Genomic DNA, 27,429 nt, shown 5'->3' with positions numbered 1-27,429 from the left:
ATTTTCTACCACTTTGTTACACTGATAAAGCTCTTCTTTTGATAAATTTCTTTTTCATTTCTACCCTTACTAATATTTGGGGAGAGACATCAATAGCATCACACAGATATGATAAGGTCAACTAACTCATCATTTGTCATGTAATAATGTACTAATGTTAAAACTTTGCATGCAATCATTTTCGTCACATGTAGCTTTGCATATGTGTATTATCACCAGTGAGTGATCAAAAAAATAAATTAACAAAAAGACTTTTTTATACATACATATAAATATATACTTATTTCATATGCATATACATATAAATATATACTTTTTTATATATACATATTCTCTGCACTGTTTCTTCTTTCATTGTCATCACGTTTCCTGGATGGCCATTATCTCATCTAGTAGTTGATCTTCTGGTTAACTTACAAACAATTACCAATGCATGAAAATACAATGGAAACTTGCTGAATTTTCAAGGTTTTATTTAGAGAGAGAGAGAGTTTGATAATTGGGGAGAGACAAATTAACTACTTATTTACTTGATTAAAGAATGTTCGGTGCTTATGCAGATTACTGACGTGACATGGTTGTTGACCTTTGGCCTCATCTGTTTAGACAGATGAACACAACTACTCATGCATGAAAACAAAATGGAGACTTGCTGAGTTTTCAAGGTTTTATTTAGGGAGTTTGCTCATTGAGGAGAAATCACTATGACTAATTAACTAATTCATTATTTACTTATTTTTCTTAACTTAGTCTTAAGGTTGGGAATTGAGAGATGCAGACAGGCAACATTGACTTAGATTAACTGTACATGGTCAAACACATCTGCTCTACATCGCTTCCAATGAGAAACTGAGACTCCAGAAACTCTCTTGTTTCGAACCATCACATTTCTATTGTCATATCATTCAATCCTGCATTTCTACTGTGTTTCATCTACGGAACTTTTAAGTTATATTTTTTTTTTTTTTTTTATGAAATGTTACAGAAAACAAAAGAGAAAAACAAAAAATTAGGCACAAGGCCACTCAAAAATTGGGAACGGAGGTCTTTGATCATCGTCATCACTACTTTTTGTTGGTCTATGCTAGTCTTAGCTAGAGTTCTCATTCATTATAATACTGCAAATACACCAGGGATCGTCCTACATAAAATTCCTTAAATCAATCATATTTTTGGGTTTGTTTTATTAATAAAATGTGTGTGTGTATATATATATATATATATGTAATGAAAAATAAAGACCTTTTAAGATATTAGAAAGGTTTTATTCAACATAAAATTCAGTAGGTACAACAACAGGGTCGGTAACGAACGACTAAGCTGGGAAAAGGCGCCAATTTCGTTCTATTTGTAAACATCTGGTGCGCATGTGCACTAGCACTCTAAACTCACAACACTCTCCACCACATTTTATTTATATTTCGGGTTGCAGGTGATCTTCCTTCCCCTTTTTGTAGCTTCTGGAAGAAATTTGAAAACGCCCTTCTTCGAGTCAGACTGTTGCTGCTGCTCTTCTATTTCTAAACACTTTGTTTTGTCGACTGAAGAGAAAGACTCTCCATTTGGTGAGGTATTATTCTTTGGGGTCTCCTGTTGATCAATCAACTCTGGTTCGCGGATGTTTGATGGAGTAGTAGAATCTGGTGATGTACCATGATCAGGGGAGACAGGAGATTCCAAGTTTGTAGAGGAGGGGTCAGTGACAGGAGTGGGGGCTAGGTCTTCTGTTGAGACTGTTGACTGACGGCCGTCAGGGAAACGAATTCTGGCAAAGTTGGGAGTTGCAGATATTATATCTACTGGTTCCACTAGGGGATCTGACTTGTGTTAGCAGACAAACTTCCTAAGGAGGGCCGGTCCTCCTTGCAGCCACTCGGGTAAGGTATATCCGGTGCCCGACCGTCTGGAAAAGTTAAACATTCTCTCGTGTGGGGTTGAGTTAGTTGCTGTACAAAGTAGCGATCGAACAGAGTGCAAAGCTATGTCAAGTACTTCATGCCAGTGACGTTCGTCCAATTGCCTGGTTTTGAGTGCAAGTTTGATCGTTTTCCAGATTGTGCCATTTACTCTCGCGCATTGTCCATTGCTGATTGGATGGTATGGAGTTGAGTGGGTAATCACAACTCCATGTTGCCAGAGAAACTCTTTTAGTTCACATGAAATAAACTGACTTCCTCGATCACTATGGATGGAATCTGGGCAGCCAAAAAAGGTAAATAAATTCTGGAGACAATTTATAACAGTTTTTGTTGATATGTCCTGACATGGATAGACAAAAGGATAGCGTGAATATTCATCTACAATCACGAGTAGGTATTTGAGATTATTCGTAGATGGTTTCGGTCCCATGAAATCTATTGAAAGACGTTCAAAGGGGGATCGGGAATGGATTAATCGACCTGATGGAGGTTTGAAGAACCTTGGTTTTAGTTCAGCACATATTTGACATTCAGCGCAGGTGCGCTTAGCATCTTCCATGGAGAATGGTAGATTCTTCTGCCTCACAAAGTGATAGAGTCTGGCTACTCCAGGATGACAAAGTGCTGCGTGCAGGTCCTTTAGTGATAATGAGCGCGAAGCAGAGCATGATCGAGAAAGGGTATCTGCAGAGTTATTAAGAGAACCTGGTCTATATACTATCTCATAAGAATAGTTTGAAAGTTCAAGTCTCCACCGAAGCAGCTTATCGTTTTTAATACGATTTGGTGTCTGCGTGTTGAACATAAATGATGCAGCCTGTTGGTCAGTAATAATGGTAAAGTGTCGACCGAGTAAGAGGTCACGCATTTATGCACAGATTCTACAATGGCTGCCGATTCACGTTCCACTGCTGAATGTCGACGCTCTGACTGCGTGAGAGTTCTGGAAAAATATGCTACTGGACATCCATTCTGGGAAAGGCAGGCTGCTAATGCTGTCGCAGATGCATCAGTTTCTATCGTAAAAGGAACTTCATCCTCAATGGCTGCAACCGAAGCCTTGCAAATTTCATCTTTCATGGCTTGAAATTGATTTTTGAGTTTCTCAGCGATAGGAAAGGACGTAATGTTTAATAAAGGTGAAATCCAATCTGAGAAATTCTCTATCCATGGTGAATAGTATGAGAAGAGACCTAGAGCCCGCCTGAGTGACTTACTGCAGTTCGGAATCGGTAATTCTTTTAGTGGTGTAAGTCTGTCTGGATCAGGACTGATTGTTCCATTTTCCAATAAGTGCCCTAGAAACTTTAGTTTGGTTATACCATATTCACATTTTACAGGGTTTAGTTGCAAGTTAAGACGGTTGATAACCTTTCTAAAAGCTTCCATATTTTCGTTTAATTCTTTATTAGTTTTTCCTCCGATGACAATGTCATCAATGTAGGCAAATGTACCTTGGAGTTCATGTTCTTGAATCAGATTATGCATAATACGTTGAAACACAGCTACTGAGTTCGTTAGTCCAAAAGGTAACCTAGAAAACTCGTATAGTCCTCCGTCAGCTTCAAATGCTGTGTAAATTCTCTCATCTCTACGTATAGGGCATTGATAATATGCAGACTTCAGGTCCAACTTATTGAAAATTTTGTACTGTGATAGTTGGCGTATGATATCCAAAATTTTGGGAAGCGGAAAACCATCCAAAAGTGTAAACCCATTTATAGTTGCAGAATAGTCAACGACCATGCGACGCTTATGTCTTTCATTTCTAGTTACTAGTACTTGGGCTCTCCATGGGGAATTCGATTTGATTATGATACCTTCTTTTAATAATTTTTGCATCTCATTCCGGATAAATTCGCAGTCCGATGCTGAGTAGTTTCTGCTTTTTGTTGCGATGGGTTTACAATTCTTTGCTAAATTAGCAAAAAGAGACGGTGGCTCGATTTTCATCTGAGTTACGTTACAAATCTGTAAAGATGGTATCTTTCCGTTATAACGGAATTCCACCCGGTTATGCAATTGCATGAACTCTTGTCCTAGTATAATTGGAGCACACAAGTTGAGAAGGATAGATAGACGCATATTAGTGTAAATTTGTCCATTAACAGCGATGGACGCAACACACAGTGTCCTAAGGTTTTGCTCGTGAGATTCGAGGAAGCCATGCTTACCGTATCATTAGAAGGTAATATACTAAGGCCGAGTGATCTCACGATGTTCATTCGTATAAAGTTATGAGTGCTTCCACTGTCTACCATAGCTTTCAAACAGGTACTATTAATTGTTGCATTTACTACAGAATATTGTGTACATGGAGTGCATTGGGATGACGCAGTGAGGGCAATATATGTAGAACTAGTCCTGGTATTATAAGTTGTTTGTTTTATTTTAGATCGGCAGACTTTAGAGAAGTGGCCCCTCATTCCGCATTTAAGGCAGTCAGCATTCCGAGCTGGGCAAATATTTCGAGAATGATTTTCTCGTCCACAGAATTGGCATCTGGCGAAGTGAGTCGCCTGATTATTTCTGGAAACAGCAGCACATTCATTAGTTAGTTCCAAACTAGAGTTATTTTCAGATTCATCTGCATGAATAGATGCCTTTGCTACAATTGATGTGTCATAAACTGCTGCATTATGTTGGGCCATTTCTAGACTTCGTGCAGTTGCTACGGCATGATCTAGGTTAATTTCAAAACTTTCAAGTAATCTCTGCCTTATAGTTGAGGAAGTGAGACCTGTGATAAATGCGTCACGTATCGCTAGCTCCGCATGTTGAGAGGCAGTAACATCTTCAAATTTACAATCCTTAGAAAGATTCTTTAGTTTTAGGAGAAACTGATCAATAGATTCACCTTGATTTTGTTTCCTAGTGGCAAGAAGGTGACGAGGAAACACAGAATTTACCGGTTTTACATAGGTTGCTTGAAAGATGCTAATAGCCCTCTTGAATGTTGAACAGTGAGATATAAGAGAATAGACCTTCGGTGAGATGAAATTAATCAGAATACTTAACTTATTCGGAGGATTTTGAGGATGAGCGACTGTGAGAGAGTCGATGCAGTTGATGAGGGTACGATACCAATGATTCCATTCGTCAACGGTTGTATCTGACGATCCTTCGAATTTACCAGGTCTCAGTATAGCATCCATTGTTGCTGTTAATTTTTAATTTTATGTTGAATAAATTGTAATGAAAAATAAAGACCTTTTAAGATATTAGAAAGGTTTTATTCAACATAAAATTCAGCAGGTACAACAACATGGTCGGTAACGAACGACTAAGCTGGGAAAAGGCGCCAATTTCGTTCTATTTGTAAACATCTGGTGCGCATGCGTACTAGCGCTCTAAACTCACAACATTTTTGGGTTTGTTTTATTAATAAAATGTGTGTGTGTGTATATATATATATATATATATACACACACACACAATTGTGGAGTGCAGTCTTTGGTCATCCTCATCACTGTACCTTTGGTTGGTCTATGCTAGTCCAGATCGGAAGGGTTGTCCTACATAAGATTCTCTGAATCAATCGTTTTTTTTGCTTGTTTACATATATATATATATATATATATACACACACACACTCACTCACTCTCTCTCTCTCTCTCTCTCTCTCTCTCTCTCTCTATGAGTAAAAATAAAATTATAAGTCGATTGTTTGTTTATTTCATTGGCATGGGGTGGGAGAGAAAAAAGTCAAAAAATAAAACACAAGATGTTAGTAAGAATCTCTCACTGTTTTCTGGCTTGATGGATGCAAAAACACAAGCAGGTCAATCTCTAATTGGAGCCCGAATTCTATGCATACAATCTATAAATGGGGTGGGGGTGAGGGTGCATATGAAATTGCTCCAAGATGAGATCACTTGTTGGGGTGGCCGGGAACAAAAAAGAAAGGTTGGAATGTCAGCATCTAGAAGGTTTCCTATTGGGGATGAAGGGGGCTATTCACTCAGCTATCTAAGAATCTAATCTAGGCACTTTTAGGGGTCTTGAGTTCGGCAGGATCTGGAACTCCGAACGCCATGCTCAGGCGAGAAACACAAACTCCAACTTAGCACCTCAAAGCTAACCTTTTACCCCTGCTTCAATCATGCCATCTGCAGATGAGCATATTTCTGTTTGCCAACAGATTATCCTGAAATATGCTAATGTGACCCCACCAAAATTTATACTAGTTAACTTAATTACTATTTACTGACATGGGGTCCCAATATACAGCAATCAGAGTGTGACTTATTTTTTCTATTTTACCCCAAACAAATCACATTACAACTGAGATGCAAAGCAGCCATTATGATTTGGTGTCAGGTTTATAAGTGATCTTCTTAAGTGGGGGAGAGTGCAAGATGTTTGTTTACTTTGCATTTAAATTTCTGCATGTTAGTACTCGCTTGTTTTTGTTTTACATTTACCCTGCAAATATGCTGCATCCAGAACGAATACTGACCGAGTGCGACAGTCCAGCGCAGTAGCAGGTGTTAGACAATCACAGTTCCAGTGATGAATCCCATGGAAGCAAGGGCACAGGATCAGCTCGGTATCATGTTTCACTGCTCTAAGCCAGGTGTGCAGCTGATCTTCGCATCGTTTTTTTCCAATGACGAGGAGGGGCTGGGTCAATAACTTTGTTGATGAAATCAACTGGATGACAACAAACGTAACGAAACTAACAAAGACGTCTCCAGAGGAGATTTTACTGCAGAGACGATAAGTTACAGCAAGAATGAATAGCAACATTTGAGATGAACTGCTAGCAACACAAAGGACGCTGCGCAAACATTAATGATCAAACACCTCAAGCTTTTGTGAGTTACTTGCTCTCATTTACCAAGTTTCATAATTGTACAATACAATGTTGCTGACAAGTTTGATATATGCACATTTTTTTTTAGAAAATAAAATCTGCATACTGGTACAGTCAGGGAAAAAAAGGAGCAGAGCATCCTCCCTCTTTTCGCCAAAATATTTGAGTCTATAATTAATCAAGCTTTAGTCCACCACCTTACAGTTGCTAAACTTGTCGGACCAACAATATGCATTTATGCAAACCCGTTCTACTGCAGATATCCTTACTGTAATCTCTGAACGTATATACCTTCCTCTGCTTATAATCAGATCATATGGTATTACTGGACATAATTAAATCCTTCTTAAATAAGAGAAGAATCCAGGTTGTCCTCGACGGACGTATGTTAAAACAATATAAATGTCAGTGTATTTCAGGGGTCAACTCTTATACCTTTATTATTCCTGACTTAGTCCACAATACATTGTAATCTACATTGCAAACTACTGTTTTTTTTATATATAATTGCTTGAATTAAAGTTTAAAATGCAGAAGTCAAGTATCATGGTTCAATTGTACTCTAAACAGAAACATTCATTTCAAACACGGCCCTGTTTTATCAAAGAAACTACTATTAATTTTATATGCTGGGATCTTTTACAATGCACCCGTCATGTTAGGTCGTATAAGGGTGCTAACTTTGGTCAAAATGTCTTACTTGTTATGTCTGTGAAAATATCCATTATATTTCGGGAAAAAATTCCCCTTTTCAAATGGTGGATGTGACAGTTCAAATACAAGCATGCCGGATGGAGCGTAAAAAATGAATTAAATTTAATGGATATTGTCACAGACATAACAAGCAAGACATACTTAATACAACTGAATATATCGACATATATGTATGTACTTATTGATTTGTAAATGTTTTCTTTTTTTTTTTTTTTTTTTTTTTTTTTTTTACATGGGGGTTACCACTTATCAAGGCCCGAAGGCCACTCAGGGATAAGGGTTATTGCGTGTACAGTAATCAATGAGATAGTATTGCAGTAATTATTAGTATTGGGGGTTTTGATAGAGTGTCTTACTTAAGGGGGCAGTTTGTCAGGAGTTTGTTTATGTTGGACTTGAAGACGTCCAAGTTGTAGTCAGGTGGGAAACAGGCAAGCGGCAGAGAGTTCCACTGGTGTGAAGTTCTAAGAAAGAAGCTTTGCTCATGGAATCTACGTTTGGATTTAGGCACAGATAAAGAGTGGGGAAAATTATTGACAGTAGTTTCAGCCAGACGGGTGTTTCTCGTGAAAGATTGGCGAGGGGGGACGAGGGATTGGAGCGCAGACGAGCACCTGCCATGGAAATAGCGATAAAACAAAGACAGGCTTGCAACATCTCTTCTGTGGGAGAGAGGTTGCAGGGAAGAGAAAAGGGCATCCCCAACTAAACCACGAAGTCTATTTTGTACTGTCAAGGCAGGATAGGCTGTTTTTAGCAGCTCCTGCCCAGATGTGGCAGCAGTACTCCATCCTTGGACGTACTTGGCTTTTATAAAGATAGAGAATTGCATCAGTAGTGAGATATCTTCTGGAGCGGTAGAAGGATCCCACCATTTTCCCAGCGTCCCTGGCAACAGATTTGATGTACGTGTTCCATTTCAGATCAGGAGTAAAGGTCAAACCCAGAAGCTTGTCAAAACATGGAGCCTCTCCAAAACGAGAGCCATCCATTTCAAATCGCCACTTGTTTTCGTCTTCTCTCATCAACACCAACTATATCTCATTCCTCGCATTGTGATAGCCTTCTAAATCTCTACTACATACCAATTGAAAATACTTTTCTTTTCAACACCATCATCCAATATTTATCTCAAATCACTGATTAATCAGATCTTTTTATGCAGCTTGCATTAATCACGAAAAATACTGGATCAACTTTCTATATGAGATGCAAGAACAATAAGAGTGGAATGGGTATGTGACCCAATACCGTACACCGTCCATACCAAAGCAGCATTCACCCTAGGCAGATTGAACCAGCTTCCTCTAAAGGAGGAAATTTCATGGGTATATCAAATTCACAAGTGCTCCCCAGGCACATGTACATTCTCAGCAGGAGAGATGATAAGGTTTGGTTTATGTAGTTCTTGCAGGGAGATGTCGACATCCTCCCACATACAGCATCTGGTATTCCCAAATGGTCACCAAGGATCAACATTGCTTAACTTTGGTGATTTAATGAAAAAGGTGTGTCAACATGATCATGCCATATATGGGCATCCATCATCTACTGATTTTAACAAACTACAATTTTTCTATTATTTTAATCTTGTGACTTGGAATATTCAAATTCATATTCACATCCAATAGGAATGGGATAACATTCAAATAAAAATTAAATAAAAAGTAAGAAAAAACAAACTGAGCATGCGGAGTCCGTCTCCACGAGTGAAAAATTTATTTTACCATGACTAATGTTTTTCCTTTTTTTTTTATCGAAGGAGTCACCACTTATCAAGACCTGGAGGTCACTTGAGGATAAAAGTTAATGAGTGTACAGTAGTCAATGGGACAATATCATCGTAATCGTTAATAGTGGAAATTTGGTAAATTCGATTACTTAAGGGAACGGCTCATCAAAAATTTGTTTACGTTGGACTTGAAGATGATCATATCGTAGACAGTTTAAAAGCAGGAAAATGGAAGAGAGTTCCACGGGTGTGCAGTTCTAAAAAAGAAGTTTTGTTCATGAAATCTATGTTTAGGCTTAGAGTGGGGGAAATTATTGATAGTGGTTTCAACTAGACGAGTGTTTCTCGTGAAAATTAGGCAAGGGGGTACCACAGATTGGAGCTTAGATGAGCACTTGCCATGAAAATAATGATAAAGCAGAGACAAGCTTATAACATCTCTTCTGTGAAAAAGAGGTTGCATGGAAAAGAAAAAGACATCTTCCACTAAAATTTTTCAAAAAAATCCAAGGCGTGGTTATTGGGAAAAGTGCAAACAAACAAACTGGAGTGAATTATTAGGTCCAATCCCTCCTTTGTCGGGGGACCAATAAAATAAAATAAAAAAGAAGAAAAATAAAATAAAAAAAGATATAAACTTTATTTCTTTTATGGAATACCAATATTAGACATTGTCTGTTCGAGATATGCGAGTGGAGTCTGTGGATAGACCTGTGGGGCTTGTGGAGGTGGCATAACTAAAGACTGAGATGCAGGGGGCATGCCCTGCTGCTGGGATTGTTGCATCTGTTGAGAGTAAGCCGGTAAATTAGACTGCATACCATGCATTGGCATCTGACTGGGACCGCCAGGCCCTGGCGGGGGTTGACCAGATCCTTGGCCAGGTCCAGCGCCAGCCTGTGACTGAGGGGGAGGCTGCTGTGGTCCAGACTGCAGATTACACAACAAGTTCTGCCATTGTTGGAGTCTGTGTTGGTGTTTCTGTAACAGGGAATCTTTGCGTGCAAGTTCTTGCTCAAGGTCAATAAACTCCTGCAAAAGAAAAATAAACAAAATGGTCAGCATCCTTTTGTCGATACAGCTGTGTTCTGCCATAAAGAAGAGATGGAAGTATTTTATAACATATCAACCATACTCTATTACTCATTGCCGTAAAATATTGTAGTATTAAAGCCATGCTTGGAAGAATAACAACGCTTTGATTTATAAAAATGTAACAACAGCTTTATTGTGGGTTTTGGTGCTGAGCAAAGATTAAACCAATGAGTGCTTAGGAATGGTGGGTTAGTAGAAGGAAGACGCACACACAGGAATTCGGCGACTGACACTCGGTCTATGCTCACCAAAACAAAAACTACTCTCAATTCAGTTTAGATCACAATTATGTAATCGTTGCTGACCTCTCTCTTTTGACAATCGATTCCGTCTGCCTGCTTCTCTCCGGACTACAACTTGGATGTCTTCAAGTTCAATGTTAACAAATTCCTAATGAACCGCCCCCTTAAGTAAACACTTCATCAAATCTCCACACTAACGTAATGTACTTGCAATAACCCTTATCCCTGAGTGGCTTCCGGGCCTTGATAAGTGGTGATCACTGTGTAAAAAAAAAAAAGTCTATCTGGTGCAGCTGCACTTACCATTTATTTATCAAAATTAACCTTTTAGAATTCTACTACTACTATCAATAATTTTCCCCACTCTTTATCTGTGCCTAAATCCAAACGTAGATTCCATGAGCAAAGCTTCTTTCTTAGAACTTCACACCAGTGGAACTCTCTGCCGCTGGCCTGTTTCCCACCTGACTACAACTTGGACGTCTTCAAGTCCAACATAAACAAACTCCTGACAAACTGCCCCCTTAAGTAAGACACTCTATCAAAACCCCTAATACTAATGATTACTACAATACTATCTCATTGATTACTGTACTGTACACGCAATAACCTTTATCCCTGAGTGGCCTTCGGGCCTTGATAAGTGGTGACCCCCATGTAAAAAAAAAAAAATTCTCAATAATTATTTTTGCTTGATTGTCTTTTGATATATTTTTAGGATTTTTGGTACATGTGTTTAATATTAAATTAAACATGATTCCAACATTTTAGAATGCCCTTTCTCAAAAAAAAAAAAAGAAAAAAAAAAGAAAAAAAAAGGCATATCACAAGAAACTTCTTCTTATAATATTAAATAGATACTTATGCAAAATAAGGATCATGCTACTGTTGAAATTGTCAGGGCAGTTTCAGTAAAACGGTGAAAGGTGCTGAAATGCTGAGCCAATGAAATCGCAGTAATGTCATTTTAAAAAACATTTATTTGCTATCATTAGTTTATTAAAAGAAAAATATTTATCTTGATTTCAACAAAAATAATTATTAAAAAAAAAACATCATATAAAACAAATCCAAAACATTTTTTTTTTTTATTAAAAAAAATAAATATTTATTCATGAAACTTACCTTACAATGAGTGTTTTTTTTTTTTTAATATGAATTTTAATTTTCTTAGTTTTGTAAAAATTGTATAATAATTATTCCTTGTATTTTCTTCATAACAAAAAAGAATATTGCTTTCGTTTTTTTCAATTAATTTTTCATTGAATTATCTTTGTAATAACAGAAATATATTTTTCATTGAAAAAAATTATTCAGCATTTGTGAAAAAAACTCATGGAATTTTTACTTGACATTTTCCAGCAGTTTTCATAAACTGATAATTCCACTGATAGCATAGCCCTTATTTCGTTTGGTTTGGTTGTTTTCTCTTACAGCATCTCAATCCTTTTCAGATTATTTAATGCCGAATTCAGTTATTTGGGAAACAGTTTTTATGCTTCAAGTTCTTTATATCTTCAAATATTTATTTGTAGAGTTTCGTTTGGTTGTTTTACGGCATATCAACCCTTTTTCGGATTATTTAATACCAAATCTAGTTATTTTGTAAATAGTATTTATGTTCCATGCAGTTATTTTGTAGAAAGTTTTTATTCTCAAGCTCTTTGTATCTTCACCCACTAGTTTGTAGTGTTTGGTTTGGTTGTTTTATAGTGGATTTTATCGTTTTTGTTCCCTGTCCCGCAGAACATGAATGAGCTTTGCAATGGGGGAGGGGGAAAAGTATTACAGTATTAATTGTTTGGTACATTTTAAGTTAGGAAACCAGTCAGAAAGTGAGGGAAATAGAAAGAGAAAATGGGAAGAAGGAAAAGGTTGGAAAAAGGTGGATTGTTTTGTTTGTTTTTGCAGAACATAATTAAGTTTTGCAAAAGAAAGTAGAAAAACAAAAAGCATCAATGTGGGGTGTATTTCATTTCAGGAAGCCAATCTCTTCAGACAGCCTGATCTGGTAGCACCAGTCGTCCTTATTTTGCATTTTTAAATATAATGGTAATGCAGCAGCTCATGGTTTTCCAAGTTTCCAGCATCATTCTAATTTTTTGCAATAATAAATTTATGAATTAATGATTACATCTTTTATTTTTTTAATATTTTTTTTATCATTTAAAAATAACTAAAGTGAAAATTTCGAAAAGAAAAAGCAAAAAAAAAAAAAAAATTTCAAACAAAAATAACAAAAAATCTTTAGAAAAAACATGGAAAACAACCCCAATGAATTCAAAAAGGCAAAAAGAAAAATATTAAAATAGAAAAAATTATTTTTAAAATGGAGCCCTCCATTTTAAAGCCACAATTCATTAAGAAACTTTAGTTCGGACCGATTGAAATCACCATCTGCGTTTCCTAGATAGTCTCATTAAAAATACTATCATTGCATTTAAAAAAAAAAAAACATCAAAAACAAATTAACTATTTACAGAAAAAAAAAATTCACTTTTTGAGGGATCTCTATATAAGCATAACAACAATTAAATCATCCAACATTTCATGGCATCAACTGAATAGAACAATACAAGGTCCATTTAATCCATAGCATTTTAACTCTGATGATTGCTAATATTTTTAGTGGAATATTTATTGGTGACATGGATACTCAATGGGTTCGGCTAATTATTGACTAAATGGACTCTTGAGATAATTCATGGTCAAATATGATTAGATCGTTTCAGAATAGTTTAGGACATATATAACAGGCTGTTTCAGATAAATTTTGGGCCTAGATAACAGACCATTTAAGATTACTTTATGACCTATATAACAGGCCACTTCAAGTTACTTTTGGGCCTAGATAACAGGATATTTCAGATTAGTTATGGACCTAGATAACAGGCTGTTTAAGATTACTTTGGGATCTAGATAACAGGTCACTTCAGGTTACTTTGGAATCTAGATAACAGGTCACTTCAGGTTACTTTAGAATCTAGATAACAGGTCACTTCAGGTTACTTTAGAATCTAGATAACAGGTCACTTCAGGTTACTTTAGGATCAAGATAACAGGTCAATCAAGGTAACTTTAGGATCACAATAACAGGTCAATCCAGGTAACTTTAGGATCTAGATAACAGGTCACTTCAGGTTACTTTGGGATCTAGATAACAGGCCACTTCAGGTTACTTTAGAATCTAGATAACAGTCCACTTCAGGTTACTTTGGGATCTAGATAACAGGCCACTTCAGGTTACTTTGGAATCTAGATAACAGGTCAATTCAGGTTACTTTGGAATCTAGATAACAGGCCAATTCAGGTTACTTTGGAATCTAGATAACAGGCCACTTCAGGTTACTTTGGAATCTAGATAACAGGCCACTTCAGGTTACTTTAGAATCTAGATAACAGGCCACTTCAGGTTACTTCAGAATCTAGATAACAGGTCACTTCAGGTTACTTTGGAATCTAGATAACAGGTCACTTCAGGTTACTTTGGAATCTAGATAACAGGTCACTTCAGGTTACTTTGGATTCTAGATAACAGGTCACTTCAGGTTACTTTGGGATCTAGATAACAGGCCACTTCAGGTTACTTTGGGATCTAGATAACAGACCACTTCAGGTTACTTTGGAATCTAGATAGCAGGTCACTTCAGGTTACTTTGGGATCTAGATAACAGGTCACTTTAAGTTACTTTGGGATCTAGGTAACAGGTCACTTAAGGTTACTTTGGAATCTAGATAACAGGTCACTTAAGGTTACTTTGGAATCTAGATAACAGGCCACTTCAGGTTACTTTGGGATCTAGATAACAGGTCACTTCAGGTTACTTTGGAATCTAGATAACAGGTCACTTCAGGGTACTTTGGAATCTAGATAACAGGTCACTTAAGGTTACTTTGGAATCTAGATAACAGGTCACTTCAGGTTACTTTGGGATCTAGATAACAGGACACTTCAGGTTACTTTGGGGTCTAGATAACAGGTCACTTCATGTTACTTTGGAATCTAGATAACAGGCCACTTCAGGTTACTTTAGAATCTAGATAACAGGTCACTTCAGGTTACTTTGGGATCTAGATAACAGCTAACTTCAGGTTACTTTGGCATCTAGATAACAGGCCACTTAAGGTTACTTTAGACTCTAGATAACAGGTCACTTCAGGTTACTTTGGGATCTAGATAACAGGTCACTTCAGGTTACTTTGGGATCTAGATAACAGGCCACTTCAGGTTACTTTAGAATCTAGATAACAGTCCACTTCAGGTTACTTTGGGATCTAGATAACAGGCCACTTCAGGTTACTTTGGAATCTAGATAACAGGTCAATTCAGGTTACTTTGGAATCTAGATAACAGGCCAATTCAGGTTACTTTGGAATCTAGATAACAGGCCACTTCAGGTTACTTTGGAATCTAGATAACAGGCCACTTCAGGTTACTTTAGAATCTAGATAACAGGCCACTTCAGGTTACTTCAGAATCTAGATAACAGGTCACTTCAGGTTACTTTGGAATCTAGATAACAGGTCACTTCAGGTTACTTTGGAATCTAGATAACAGGTCACTTCAGGTTACTTTGGATTCTAGATAACAAGTCACTTCAGGTTACTTTGGGATCTAGATAACAGGCCACTTCAGGTTACTTTGGGATCTAGATAACAGACCACTTCAGGTTACTTTGGAATCTAGATAGCAGGTCACTTCAGGTTACTTTGGGATCTAGATAACAGGTCACTTTAGGTTACTTTGGGATCTAGATAACAGGTCACTTAAGGTTACTTTGGAATCTAGATAACAGGTCACTTAAGGTTACTTTGGAATCTAGATAACAGGCCACTTCAGGTTACTTTGGGATCTAGATAACAGGTCACTTCAGGTTACTTTGGAATCTAGATAACAGGTCACTTCAGGGTACTTTGGAATCTAGATAACAGGTCACTTAAGGTTACTTTGGAATCTAGATAACAGGACACTTCAGGTTACTTTAGAATCTAGATAATATGTCATGTCAGGTTACTTTGGAATCTAGATAATAGGCCACTTCAGGTTACTTTGGGATCTATATAACAGGTCACTTCATGTTACTTTAGATTCTAGATAACAGGTCACTTCAGGTTACTTTGGGATCTAGATAACAGGTCACTTCAGGTTACTTTAGAATCTAGATAACAGGCCACTTCAGGTTACTTTAGAATCTAGATAACAGGCCACTTCAGGATCTAGATAACAGGCCACTTCAGGTTACTTTAGAATCTAGATAACAGCTCACTTCAGGTTACTTTGGGATCTAGATAACAGGCCACTTCAGGTTACTTTAGAATCTAGATAAAAAGGTCACTTCAGGTTACTTTGGGATCTAGCAAACAGGCCACATCAGGTTACCTTCGAATCTAGATAACGTATCACTTCAAGTTACTTTAGAATCTAGATAACAGCTAACTTCAGGTTACTTTAGAATCTAGATAACAGGCCACTTAAGGTTAGTTTAGACTCTAGAAACCAGGCCACTTCAGGTTACTATAGACTCTAGATAACAGGCCACTTCAGGTTACTATAGACTCTAGATAACAGGCCACTTCAGGTTACTTTAGACTCTAGATAACAGGCCACTTCAGGTTACTTTGGGATCTAGATAACAGGTCACTTCAGGTTACTATAGACTCTAGATAACAGACCACTTCAGGTTACTTTGGAATCTAGATAACAGGTCACTTCAGAATCTAGATAACAGGTCACTTCAGGTTACTTTGGAATCTAGATAACAGGTCACTTCAGGTTACTTTGGGATCTAAATAACAGGACACTTCAGGTTACTTTGGGATCTAGATAACAGGCCCCTTCAGGTTACTTTAGAATTTAGATAACAGGTCACTCCAGGTTACTTTGGGATCTAGATAACAGGCCACTTCAGGTTACTTTGGAATCTAGATAATAGGCCACTTCAGGTTACTTTGGGATCTATATAACAGGTCACTTCATGTTACTTTAGATTCTAGATAACAGGTCACTTCAGGTTACTTTGGGATCTAGATAACAGGCCACTTCAGGTTACTTTAGAATCTAGATAACAGGCCACTTTGGGTTACTTTGGAATCTAGGTAACATGTGACTTCAGGTTACTTTGGAATCTAGATAACAGGCCACTTCAGGTTACTTTAGAATCAAGATAACAGGCCACTTCAGGTTACTTTGGAATCTAGATAACAGGTCACTTCAGGTTACTTTGGGATCTAGATAACAGGCCACTTGATGTTGCTTTAGAATCTAGGTTACAGGTCACTTCAGGTTACTTTGGAATCTCGATAACAGGCCACATCAAGTTACTTTGGAATCTAGATAACAGGCCACTTCAGGTGACTTTGGAATCAAGATAACAGTCCACTTCAGGTTACTTTGGAATCTAGATAGCAGGCCACTTCAGGTTACTTTAGAATCTAGATAACAGGCCACGTCAGGTTACTTTGGGATCTAGATAACAGGTCACTTCAGGTTACTTTGGAATCTTGATAACAGGCAACTTCAGGTTACTTTGGAATCTAGATAACAGGGCACTTCAGGTTACTTTGGAATCTAGATAACAGGCCACTTCAGGTTACTTTGAGATATAGATAACAAGTCACTTCAGGTTACTTTAGAATCTAGATAACGGGTCACTTCAAGTTACTTTGGGATCTAGATAACAGGCCACTTGAGGTTACTTTTTGACCTAGCTAACAGACTGTTTCAGATTATTTTTAATCAAATGCAATTAGGCCAGTTTAGACTAATTTTGCATATATATGACTGGGCCATTTCAGATTAGTCTCAGTTAAATATGAGTGGACTGTTTGAGAATAATCTTAGAGAAATATGATTATGCTAACGTATCATAATTAAGCTATTGAGCTGAATATGATTGGTTCATTGAGTACTCATCCAAATTAAAATTTGAACGCATCATTTTAGGCTAATTTTATTTAAAAAAATAAAAATATTTGATACATTTCTTATTTTTTTAGATTGGGATTGATTATTTGGATTCTCAGAACTATTGTTCTTGTTATTTAAAATGTTATTTTTACGTTTCAGTTGACATAACCTTCGACCTTCTTCAGGTGTATCTTGTCAAACTTGGGAATCTTTACAGAATTTCAAATAGAACCTTTTATTTAACCCATGTGGGTAGCATGCTCTCGTACCATCAACCATGAAAGAATAAAAATCCTAAGTAATTCACAATTGTATTTTTGGTCGCCCACACTGAGGATTGAACTTTCAACCTCCAGAACAAAGGTCACTTTTATAACTGAATTTTACCAAGTACTCTAACCACTACAGCATGGGTCTCAAGATGAGAACAGTAGTCTGAAGAATCCAAACAATACAAGAAAATATTACGTTCATAAGTTTAAGAGCTGCAAGTTACAAATGTTAAAAACAAAATAATAATTTAGTAATGAAGTCAATAAAAAAAAAAACATGAAAATAAAATTTCAACTCACTTCTTTTATTACTTGTTCGGGTTTAAGGATTGAAAGAATCATCCGCTTGCGTAAAAAGAAGGCTTCGATTTGTCGACTCACTTCAAGGAATTTTTGTAAGGCATGTTCAATTCCTAAAAAGGAAAAATAAAAACTTTTAAGACATCAACACCTAATAAGTGATGCACTTTTCTTTTCTCTGCAACTTCTTTCTCCACAAAAGAGACGTTGCAAGCCTGTCTCTGCTCTATCATTATGTTCTCAAATGCAAGGAATTTTCTAGCACAGTTGTTTCTGAACCAATAGCATGCAAGACAGCAAATTTTCTCATTTTAAATAATTCAGTATCTAACTGAGCTTTTAAAATTTTAAGGTTGTAAGCTATTTTAGTATTAGAAGAGAAAAGAAATGTTGTTCCAAACAAAATGGCCGTATCAATCCAGAGAAGTTTTGAATTATAAAAGCTTGAAGACAAAGAATAGTTTCCAGTAGGTGATCAATCTGAAGAAGTCTTAGACGAATAGCAGAGTTCCTTTCCATGTGAAGTTGAAAAGTTACATGTAGGAACTCTTAAGAGATTTAGTATATTTTATGGAGTGATTCCGGTTTCTGATTGGTTGGTAGCAGAGTGTAGTTTCATCTGATTGGCCAGTTCTTTATCACCCCTGTTTATAAACAGAACCTTCCAATGTTTTGTAACCATAACCTCATAGGAATACCAAAATTATTGCAATAAAAATAAATTTGGTGTCATTGTTTATGCTTTGCAAAGATTTAGGTGCTCTAAAAATTGTCAGATATTGTAAAAATAAAATGTTGGTTTGAGATACCTATTCTTATAATTGTGTGCTAAATATTCAATAATCACAAAAAAGCTTTTCAAGAGTCCGTGGAATGGTAATGGGTTGTCTGGTGATACGGGATTGTTCTGCTTGCAGCAGAGTGTGGCTCGTAAATTGGACTTTTGTTGTATAGCAGGGGATAATATATGGAGGAAGACGATTCATACCTTTCTGTCTAGAGGTCCTTTGACTTCTTGCTGCTGGGCACTGTGATGAATATCCACCATACTGACACAATAAGAAGATTGAGACATACCTGACTTTTCTTCTTTGTGAAACACAAGACAACAACTTTATATTTTATAAATTTATTTCAGTGTTTCAGGAGTCTGTTACGTCTACATGTTATGCTTCCCGGCCTTTTTGGAGCACGTATGTCCAAGGATGGAATACTGTTGCCACATCTGGGCAGGAGCTGCTAGAAAGGACTTGTCCTGCCTTGATAGAGTTCAAAATAGACTTCGTAGCCTCGTAGGAGATGTCCTTTTCTCTTCCCTGCAACCTCTATCTCACAGAAGAGATGTTGCAAGTTTGTCTCTGATGTATCGTTATTTTCATGGAAAGTGTTCGACTGAGCTTCAGTCTATGGTCCCCCTTGCCTAACTTTCACAAGAAACACTCGTCTAGCTGTAAACACTATCAATAATTCCCCCCACTCTTTATCTGTGCCTAAACCTAAATGTAGATTCCATGAACAAAGCTTTTTTCTTAGAACTGCACGCCTGTGGAATTGTCTTACGTTTTCCTGCTTTCCGGCTGACTACAATATGGTTGTGTTCAAGTCTAACGTAAATAAGTTCTTGATGAGCCGTTCCATATAAGTTATCAAATTTAACGAATTTTCATTACTAATGATTACTATATTGTCCAATTTCTACTGTACACTCTTTAACCCTTATCCTTGAGTGGCCTCTTGGCCTTGATAATGTGGTGTGATGCCTGTGTAAAAATAAAAAAAATAAAAATAAAAAAAAGCACATCCACACACCTTGATGACAAAACCCAAACTCTCTGCTCTAATCTTTTTGAGCTGTCAGTTCTGGTGATGTAGATGATTAAAGGACACGTCTCCTTAACGTGACCTCTGGGTCACCTATCTAAATGTGGCATAATCAATTTCACTTATCAATTATTGTTTTGGATTTCTAAATTCTTATGTTTATAGTATAGCTAAATCTATAAACATATTACTTAACTATTTACATAATTAACTTTCAACTAAAGTTATTTCATCAAAACAATATTTCTATTCGTAGCCTAGTAAGGTCACTGGTGTTGTCTACTTACTGATAGATAGATAGATAGATAGATAGATAGATAACTAATTAACACTTTTAACTACGCTATTATCTAACACTTTTACACCCATACAAGGACTCATTGATGATGGAGAAGCAAGAATTCATTGTTGGACAAGACAGATAATTACACACAACTTCAGATCAAGGGAGCTATCAACAATTTTATGATGAGAAAATTAATAAATATAAACGTTACGTAATCATTGTGGTCAGCTGTTCAAAATGCTTGTCTAGTCTATATAATGTTAACATGTACTTTTGTCACTGACACAAAGTATATACACACACGGACAGTGAAGTAAAAATCACAACACAACTGATCTACAAAAATATGATTGTTTTTATTTCACTCCGGCAACCAGCTTTTCTGTGACAAATTATTATTCTTGTTTTGACGTTTACTGAATAGTATAGGGGGGTTCATGAGTCAGACAATTGTCTGGTGGTGAAAAAATGATTATACCTGCCACAACCTCTCTCTCTCCGACTGATTTTTTTTCTCTGTGACAATTTTATTTATAATCGCATTCTTTCTATCCGAATTTCCAAGATTTCCCTTCTCTATTGTCTCCATCGTAGACTGCCATCTGCTCAAATATTTCTGGGTCGAATTATGCATTCCGTTAGACAATGGTGGAAATACCAAATTCTTAACATTTGAATCCATTTGCGTGTGTGCAACCCATTGAATGGGTTTCTTCTCGGCGTTGCTTGCCAATATCTAACAAAGAAAAATGCTTACTTACCAGCTTTTGTCTCTTCAGAGTCCGTCACGTTAAAATGCTCCTGGGATGTGAGTAGGGAGAGGCAATTCTGAAATAAAAGCAGACATCAGCAATAGCTTTTTAAATATTGATGTTGTATTACTGATAAAAACACATCAGCGATGCCATTTATCAATAATACGATGAGAGAAGAATGTACAGGGTAACGCAAAATTAACTCTTTATTCTAAAATAACTATAATTTATTTGAATGCCGTCAGATTTTTCACACTTTTTGTGTGTATGTTACTTAGTGTGTGGGAATATAATCTATGCTTTTGTTTTCTTTTCAGGTCTGTTATGCAAATTTGGTTTTTAATCTTGAAGGAAGAATACCTGAAGTCATTAGTTCCATCCTGCAAGAGATTTTTTTGTGAAATCAGTTGATGCGGTTCATGGTCGACTTGAAAAGCTGGTGACAAATAGTGGTGCCCATATTGAATTTTAAATAAAAGTACATGTAATATACTTTCTTCTCGTATTCATTAATTGGAGAAATTATATTTCAAAAATATATTATAGTTTTATTTTAGAATAGAAATTGTTACTTTTGGATCACCCTGTATATTAAAAAAAAAAAAATAAGTCACTTACTCTTTGTAAAAAAAAAAGTTTTCATAAATGAAATTAAATGAGGAATCATTTTGAGTGGAAATTTCAGTTTTATTATTAGATAAGCATGACATCAGGCCAAATTCGATGGCCATTTTATTTTGTTTCCAATCATTCACATAACATAGACACTTTTTGAAGCATGTTTTTTTTCCAATTTTAGATGCATAATACTAACTGGATTTTTAATGGAAATGATGGTTCTTGTCCTCAATTCCCCTTATATTAAAAAACAAAAATAAAAAATAAATCTGTATGATACACGTACCCATGACGAAACGAATATCATATTCCAATAATCACATAAATTGTGCAAGTAGTTTTATTTTTATGAAGAAAATCATTTTTAAGCGATTAATGGGAATTTGTAATAAATCTCCTAAGTCTTTAGTTGTTGAAACCGTTTCCAAAGAGTGTTGTTCACAGTTATCGTGGTTACAAGTTAAATGCAATCCTCAACTTGATCACAAATGTCGCACCATCTTGTTTCAGACCCCTCAAGTTTATTTAAACATTTACTGGTCATTGGTACCATGCATATAATGTCAGTTTTAGGTGCACAAAGCACGCAGGCACTAAGTCCGAGTGGTAACACCATTTTCACAGAAATAGGTTGGTTGGACATCCTTGTTGCAGGAAAGGTATGATTTGTTGATACCTGTGAAAAACTGAATCACTTTCAAAACACAAAAGAAAAGGTAAAAAAAAAAAAATATTAACAAGTCTTTTCCTTAACCTTCTGGCTAGGAGCAAAGTGTAGTATCTGTTCTGATACTACACGACCTTTTCTGACTTCGATCAGTGGAAGAGAAATCCTTCTAGATTGAGGCAATTTTTATTTTTGTTCCTCACCAGAGTGCCCCCTTTGGGGGAGCTGGATTTTCCCCACATTAAAACTGGACCTTGTGTCTAACTCTGCCCTCATGGAGAGGCAAGTAAATAGGAATGCCAATGGTAACCGTTTTCTTATTAGTCGGTTAAATATTTCAATACATATGTGTATGTGTGTGTGTATATATATATATATATATAAGAACAAGTAGTTAATAAAACATGTAAAAAACACTTTGAAAAAGAGTTAAAAACATATTTAATTTGAAAAGGAAACACTAAAAAAGTGGATAGTCCTTAATCCACAAAGTTATGAAGAAATACTTTCCTTCTCATCAGAGGTTAGGATTTAGCAAAATGCGGGATTGGATTTTGCTTGCAAAAGTATTTGATAAAACTACAAATAAGTCATAGATCTTACTTGATAACAAAAAGTGAAACAGAGGGAATAGGGTGAAGAAAAAAGTGATTTCACGTGAATGGATAGTCTGGTGATAGGTAAAGTATCCAATGACGGTAAAATCCAAAAATGCAGAATCCAAGAAAGTTGGTTAAATTTTCATTCGCACAAGTAAAATCCAAGGGATTTGTGTATTTTATATATATATATCTATATATATATAGTTTCTATATAAAGAAAATGGATAATTATATTTTCTGATTTAAGCAACGTGTTTCTAGATTGGTTTAAACTTCTGTGAACATTTCTAAGATTTCTGGGCAAAGTTTGGGTTGGCGACATCGATCCCATGGGATCCCAAACCTGGGTACTTTGCAACCGACACCAGTGTGGATTCTTAAAAAAAAATGCGAAGGAGACTCTTGATCACCCAAAAATCTTTGCTTTTGCTGACAATTTCTGCGACTATCTCCTCGCCTTCGCATATAGAAATTCTAATTTAATAATTTTCATTCCTTCTTTCTTAGTTTTCCAAAACAGAGAGAATTGTAAAGTAATTTTTTTTCTTTTTCTCTCTTTTTTCAAATCAGAGAGAATTTTAAATTAATTCTCTTTCTCAAATGAGAGTCTACACTCCCAAACGCTAGAAAATACTTTTGGTGAGCTTCTTCATTCACACTGTCCACTGACCTTGACGACCCCAGCTACAAAGAATCTCAGCAGGGTCACAGGTCACATCTGTTATTCGAGCATCTGGGAACAATTATATTTTGCATTTCTCTCTATATTTAATAAATTTGTAGACTTTCTCCATCTGACAATATCATCAGATGTCAGAATATAACAGCAAGGCCACCTGGCGTTGCCCTGAGCACAAATATCGCCACATATCAAGTAGTTTTATTTTTATAAAGAAAATCATTTTGAAGTAATTAATGGGAATTCGTAGGCATTGCAACATAATCTTCCTTTGTTTTGTTTTTTTTATATTGTTCATCCCCTTTTGTTTTCTTTTTTGTTTGTTTGTTTTTTTTTAGATCGTTTTCAAAATAGCAAACAAGACTGTTACTCATAAAATGTGATTCTCTTATTTAAAAATATAAGTACTTGATTAATTTACGTAACTTTTGTGAACATGATATTTTCGTTTCTTGGGCATCATGCAGAATTTCCTTTTTTTATGGTTCTCTTGCAGGAGACGTCTACTTTTGCCTTTTTTTTTTTTTTTTTTTTTTTTCGCTCATGATATTGTGAAACTTGAATTTAACCTGAAAAAAAAAATTTTAAAATAGCGCGCTAAAGGTCTTAATATTCAGAAAACTACTTGTCTGCCCAATATTTAAATGTCGTATTCTGTCAGAAATTTAATTTCTTCCTTCTTTTCGTCGTTGTCTTTTATCTTTCCTCCCTTCTTTCCTTCTTTAACTTTACGTCTTTTTAACGAGCTGCTGCTGAAAGAATCACGCCACAATTGGTTCTACTAAGAGATATTTTTCCCGCGAAAATTCAACAAGCGAAAGTCAGTTTTGGACAGAGATTCCACGAGGGTAACACGCAAGTAACGAGCTCTGGTCCTACTCAGACATTCAAGTCTTAAAAATAGTAAAAGTTATTTCATTGTTCATAGGAATGAATAATGAGTTTCAGTAAGAGTCGAATCAAGTTGGTTGACTCGAAAAGAAAAGAAAGAATCAATTCTAAGAAGAATTGATCTATAAACTTGACGCACGAGATGCGATTAAATGTCGGCGTGTGGAAACCGAAATGTCTTTCCATGTTGTAACCAGTGAGAATTTCATCTGACAAGAAGGACGAACGAAGGTTTTACCAAACAACATTGAGTTTTCAAATTCAAGGATTATTTTCAAAAGAACTTTCAAGGATTCTGTCACTGAAGTGAGGACAGATCGATTTGGAGTGGCGTGAAGAAAATATATATGTAAAAAAAAAGGACTCACACACATATATATAAAGATAAAAAAAGAAAGGTTAAAAAAAACGAAATCATTGTTTTACGCAGTAAGTTCTCTTATTCTAATTTTCTCTTATTTCTGTACTCTCTCTCTAGTGTTAATTAAGCCTTTAGTGTAGGCACCGCCAAAAATGGCCGCAAAATCAAGTTGTTGTTGTTTTTTAAAACTAAATTACATTTATTAAAATCCATTATTTCTGAGTAACTTTTTTTTTTCCAGAAAGATAAAACCCTGAATTTTATCATATAGAAAACAGAATAATGTAAAACTTTTTCTACTATTTTTAATTCAATTTTAAATGTTAAATTTTCCCAAAAAGTTAACAATTGATATTTTTTGTCTTGCACAAAAAACGTACTTAAATATTAAAAAAAAAGGGTTTTTGAAATAATTTATTTATTCATTTATTGTCTAACTAAGATTTAGGATGATTTTCTAAGAGAATATGCAAAAATATTATAATATAAGTACCTGAATTTCAAATAATTCCACTTATTCATATAAGTAACCAAATATTTCGCGTCGCCGTAGAGTTCAGATCGACTCTGTTTACGTTTTCTTTTGATGAGACGAAAACTATGGAAGACCAAACAGGCCAAAAAAACTTATTTTTCAGTGACGAAAATTTCAATGTATTATTAAGCTGAGGCTGGCCAGTACCAGATGGGTGACCATTTGTATGAGTTTGGTTTTTAATGTGTATGTGTGTGGGGGCCAGGCTCCCCAAAATGGGGGGAGGGGGCAATTTAAAGCAGAATAAAAAAAAATTATTTCAGCGCGTTTGGTCCACCGTAGTCGAAAGGCGGCAAACGTTTTCAAAAGAGATCGAAAAAAATGATGCTATTTTTAATACAAAGGGCACAATATTTATCGAATTTTTTTTTTTTTGTATCGATTATTCAAAGCATGCTCTGTTTAGTAATGGCCATGCATTATTCGGCTCGCTAAAAAAAAATTGTTAATTTATTTATCAAAAATTTTAAAATGGCTTTTTTCGTATAAATATTAAAAAAATTTTTTTTTTGTTTTGCTTAACTTAAATTAATTATTTTACTTAACATATTCACCGAATTTCACACTTCAAAACTCAAAAGCGGGATAATTAAACACAATCGAAGTTCTGATATTCAGACGTCAAAATAAGGTATGCAAACAATTTTTTTTTTTTTTTTTTTTTTAATCTATAATTCTGTCCCTTACAACAACACAATATGTTTTGTTCAGTTTCAGATGATTATTTTAAGCATATTTGTTCCCACTTCAAAACAAGGGGGGGGTTTTGTAAGCAAAACAATATATATATATAAATATCGTTTATGAAAAATAAGTACACTGTTATAAAGTTCATTCTTCTCCTAATAATCGCTGAAAATTTCGTATTGATCGGATAATTACCTGATTTTTGGTAGATTTTTAAAAAGACCGTCCGTCAAAAAGTACTGACCTGCCCCCCCAGTTTTGGCGGTGCCTACTTTAGTGCTTGCCATAAGGACATTTTTTGGCAGTCGAATTGGTGAACATATAAACTGTATTTTCTCTTGTAAATTGAACATATAAACTTTTTTCTCAATAATTGAACTTTGCTGCTTTGCTGCCTTCTTTCCCCAACCCTTATGCTTTCTTTTTCCCTCAATAAAATGTCAATATTTTTTTTTATTCTTAAAAGTATTTCCTTGTCTTTATTTTTTCATGTCCTGATTTTTCTAGGCTTATTAACATAACATGAACCACGTGGGATAACCTTCACGGGACTCAGTGAATAAATTTCCCGCAATTCGTCTTCAGCATACCTGAAAATCTTGCGAGTCGTCAATTTAGCGGCGAATGAGGAAAAGAAAATTTAAAAAAAAAAAAAGAAAAAAAAAAATCTTATTTTCTTATTGGCGATGGGTAAAAATTTTGCAAATCAATTTTGCATCACATCATATCCAGCCCTAGTGGAGTGGATGTAAATACGTAGAATTATTTAATAGAATGTTCTCGGAATATAGACTTATTACTAAGTTTATGTTAAGGAAATCCACAAAGATAAAACTAATTGAAAAACAAAAAAAAAAAACACGTTTGTCAATATTGATTTTATGACATTGCAATAAGTTATTTAGAATAACTATTCGGCAGTATTTCTCTAAGTCAATATTAAGTGAATGTTATTATTATATTATTAAACTAATAAAGTTTGCTAAAAACGCACCTGAAACGCGTTTTCCAAATCGTCGACAAGACTTGGATCTTCTGTTGTTGATCGTTCGCTACTGGGAGTCGCCATTTTGAAATTCTGCCGCTGATTAATAAAAAGCTAAACAAATTTAGTTTCGGATTAATTGAATGCATTTACCAATTCGGTAAATCTATAAATTAATTCATCAATTTAATATTTTACGATTTGTTAATCACGATTTTGCGTTTATTTTTTATCCATATATTCCATCCTCCGAAAGCTGCTAATATTGAATTCGGTAATTCTGTCAAAAATCGAAAGGCGGCCATACAAAAGTTAACTCGGCTTCCTGAAACGAAATACAAACACTTATTTACATTTAAATTTTATTTGTTTTATTTTTGTTTTTGTGTTTATTACTGATATATTTATTTTGTGGTGTAAAACAGAACCATATGCTGAAGGAAGATGCCGTTAAAAAAAAACAGTTAAAAACAAAAGAGCAACCAGAAGTGAAATGAAACCAGTAATTGTAAAGATAATCGACAACAATACAAAACTAACAATAA

The 27,429-nt window shown here is 35.5% G+C and overlaps 1 protein-coding gene across 1 annotated transcript; it reads right to left on the bottom strand.

The window, feature by feature from the left end:
* Nucleotides 1-9,797: 9,797 nt before the first annotated feature.
* On the bottom strand, nt 9,798-27,204 carry LOC145263103 (uncharacterized). Its single transcript, XM_080120033.1, has 5 exons — nt 27,097-27,204; nt 26,894-26,983; nt 20,866-20,932; nt 17,998-18,110; nt 9,798-10,213 (listed from the first exon to the last, which is right to left on the bottom strand). Exons 1-5 carry the CDS (start codon nt 27,187-27,189, stop codon nt 9,830-9,832), a joined length of 747 nt encoding a protein of 248 aa, XP_079976159.1. The 5' UTR covers nt 27,190-27,204; the 3' UTR covers nt 9,798-9,829.
* Nucleotides 27,205-27,429: the final 225 nt, after the last annotated feature.

This window comes from Euprymna scolopes, chromosome 38 (assembly GCF_053919585.1).
Source record: "Euprymna scolopes isolate OS-2025 chromosome 38, ASM5391958v1, whole genome shotgun sequence".
Lineage (NCBI taxonomy): Eukaryota > Metazoa > Mollusca > Cephalopoda > Sepiida > Sepiolidae > Euprymna > Euprymna scolopes.
Note: the sequence above shows the minus strand (reverse complement) of the source record. Positions and strands in the feature narration are given on the sequence as shown.

What these genes read in the sequence shown, in the direction of transcription:
- LOC145263103 (XM_080120033.1), bottom strand. Translation starts at nt 27,189, where the DNA reads ATGGCCGCCTTTCGATTTTTGACAGAATTACCGAATTCAATATTAGCA. An exon ending in CTCTGAAGAGACAAAAGCTG is followed by an intron (nt 18,111 to 20,865) that starts GTAAGTAAGCAT and finishes TTTCCTTTTTAG; the next exon opens with GAATTGAACATGCCTTACAA. An exon ending in CCGAACAAGTAATAAAAGAA is followed by an intron (nt 10,214 to 17,997) that starts GTGAGTTGAAAT and finishes TTTCTTTTGCAG; the next exon opens with GAGTTTATTGACCTTGAGCA.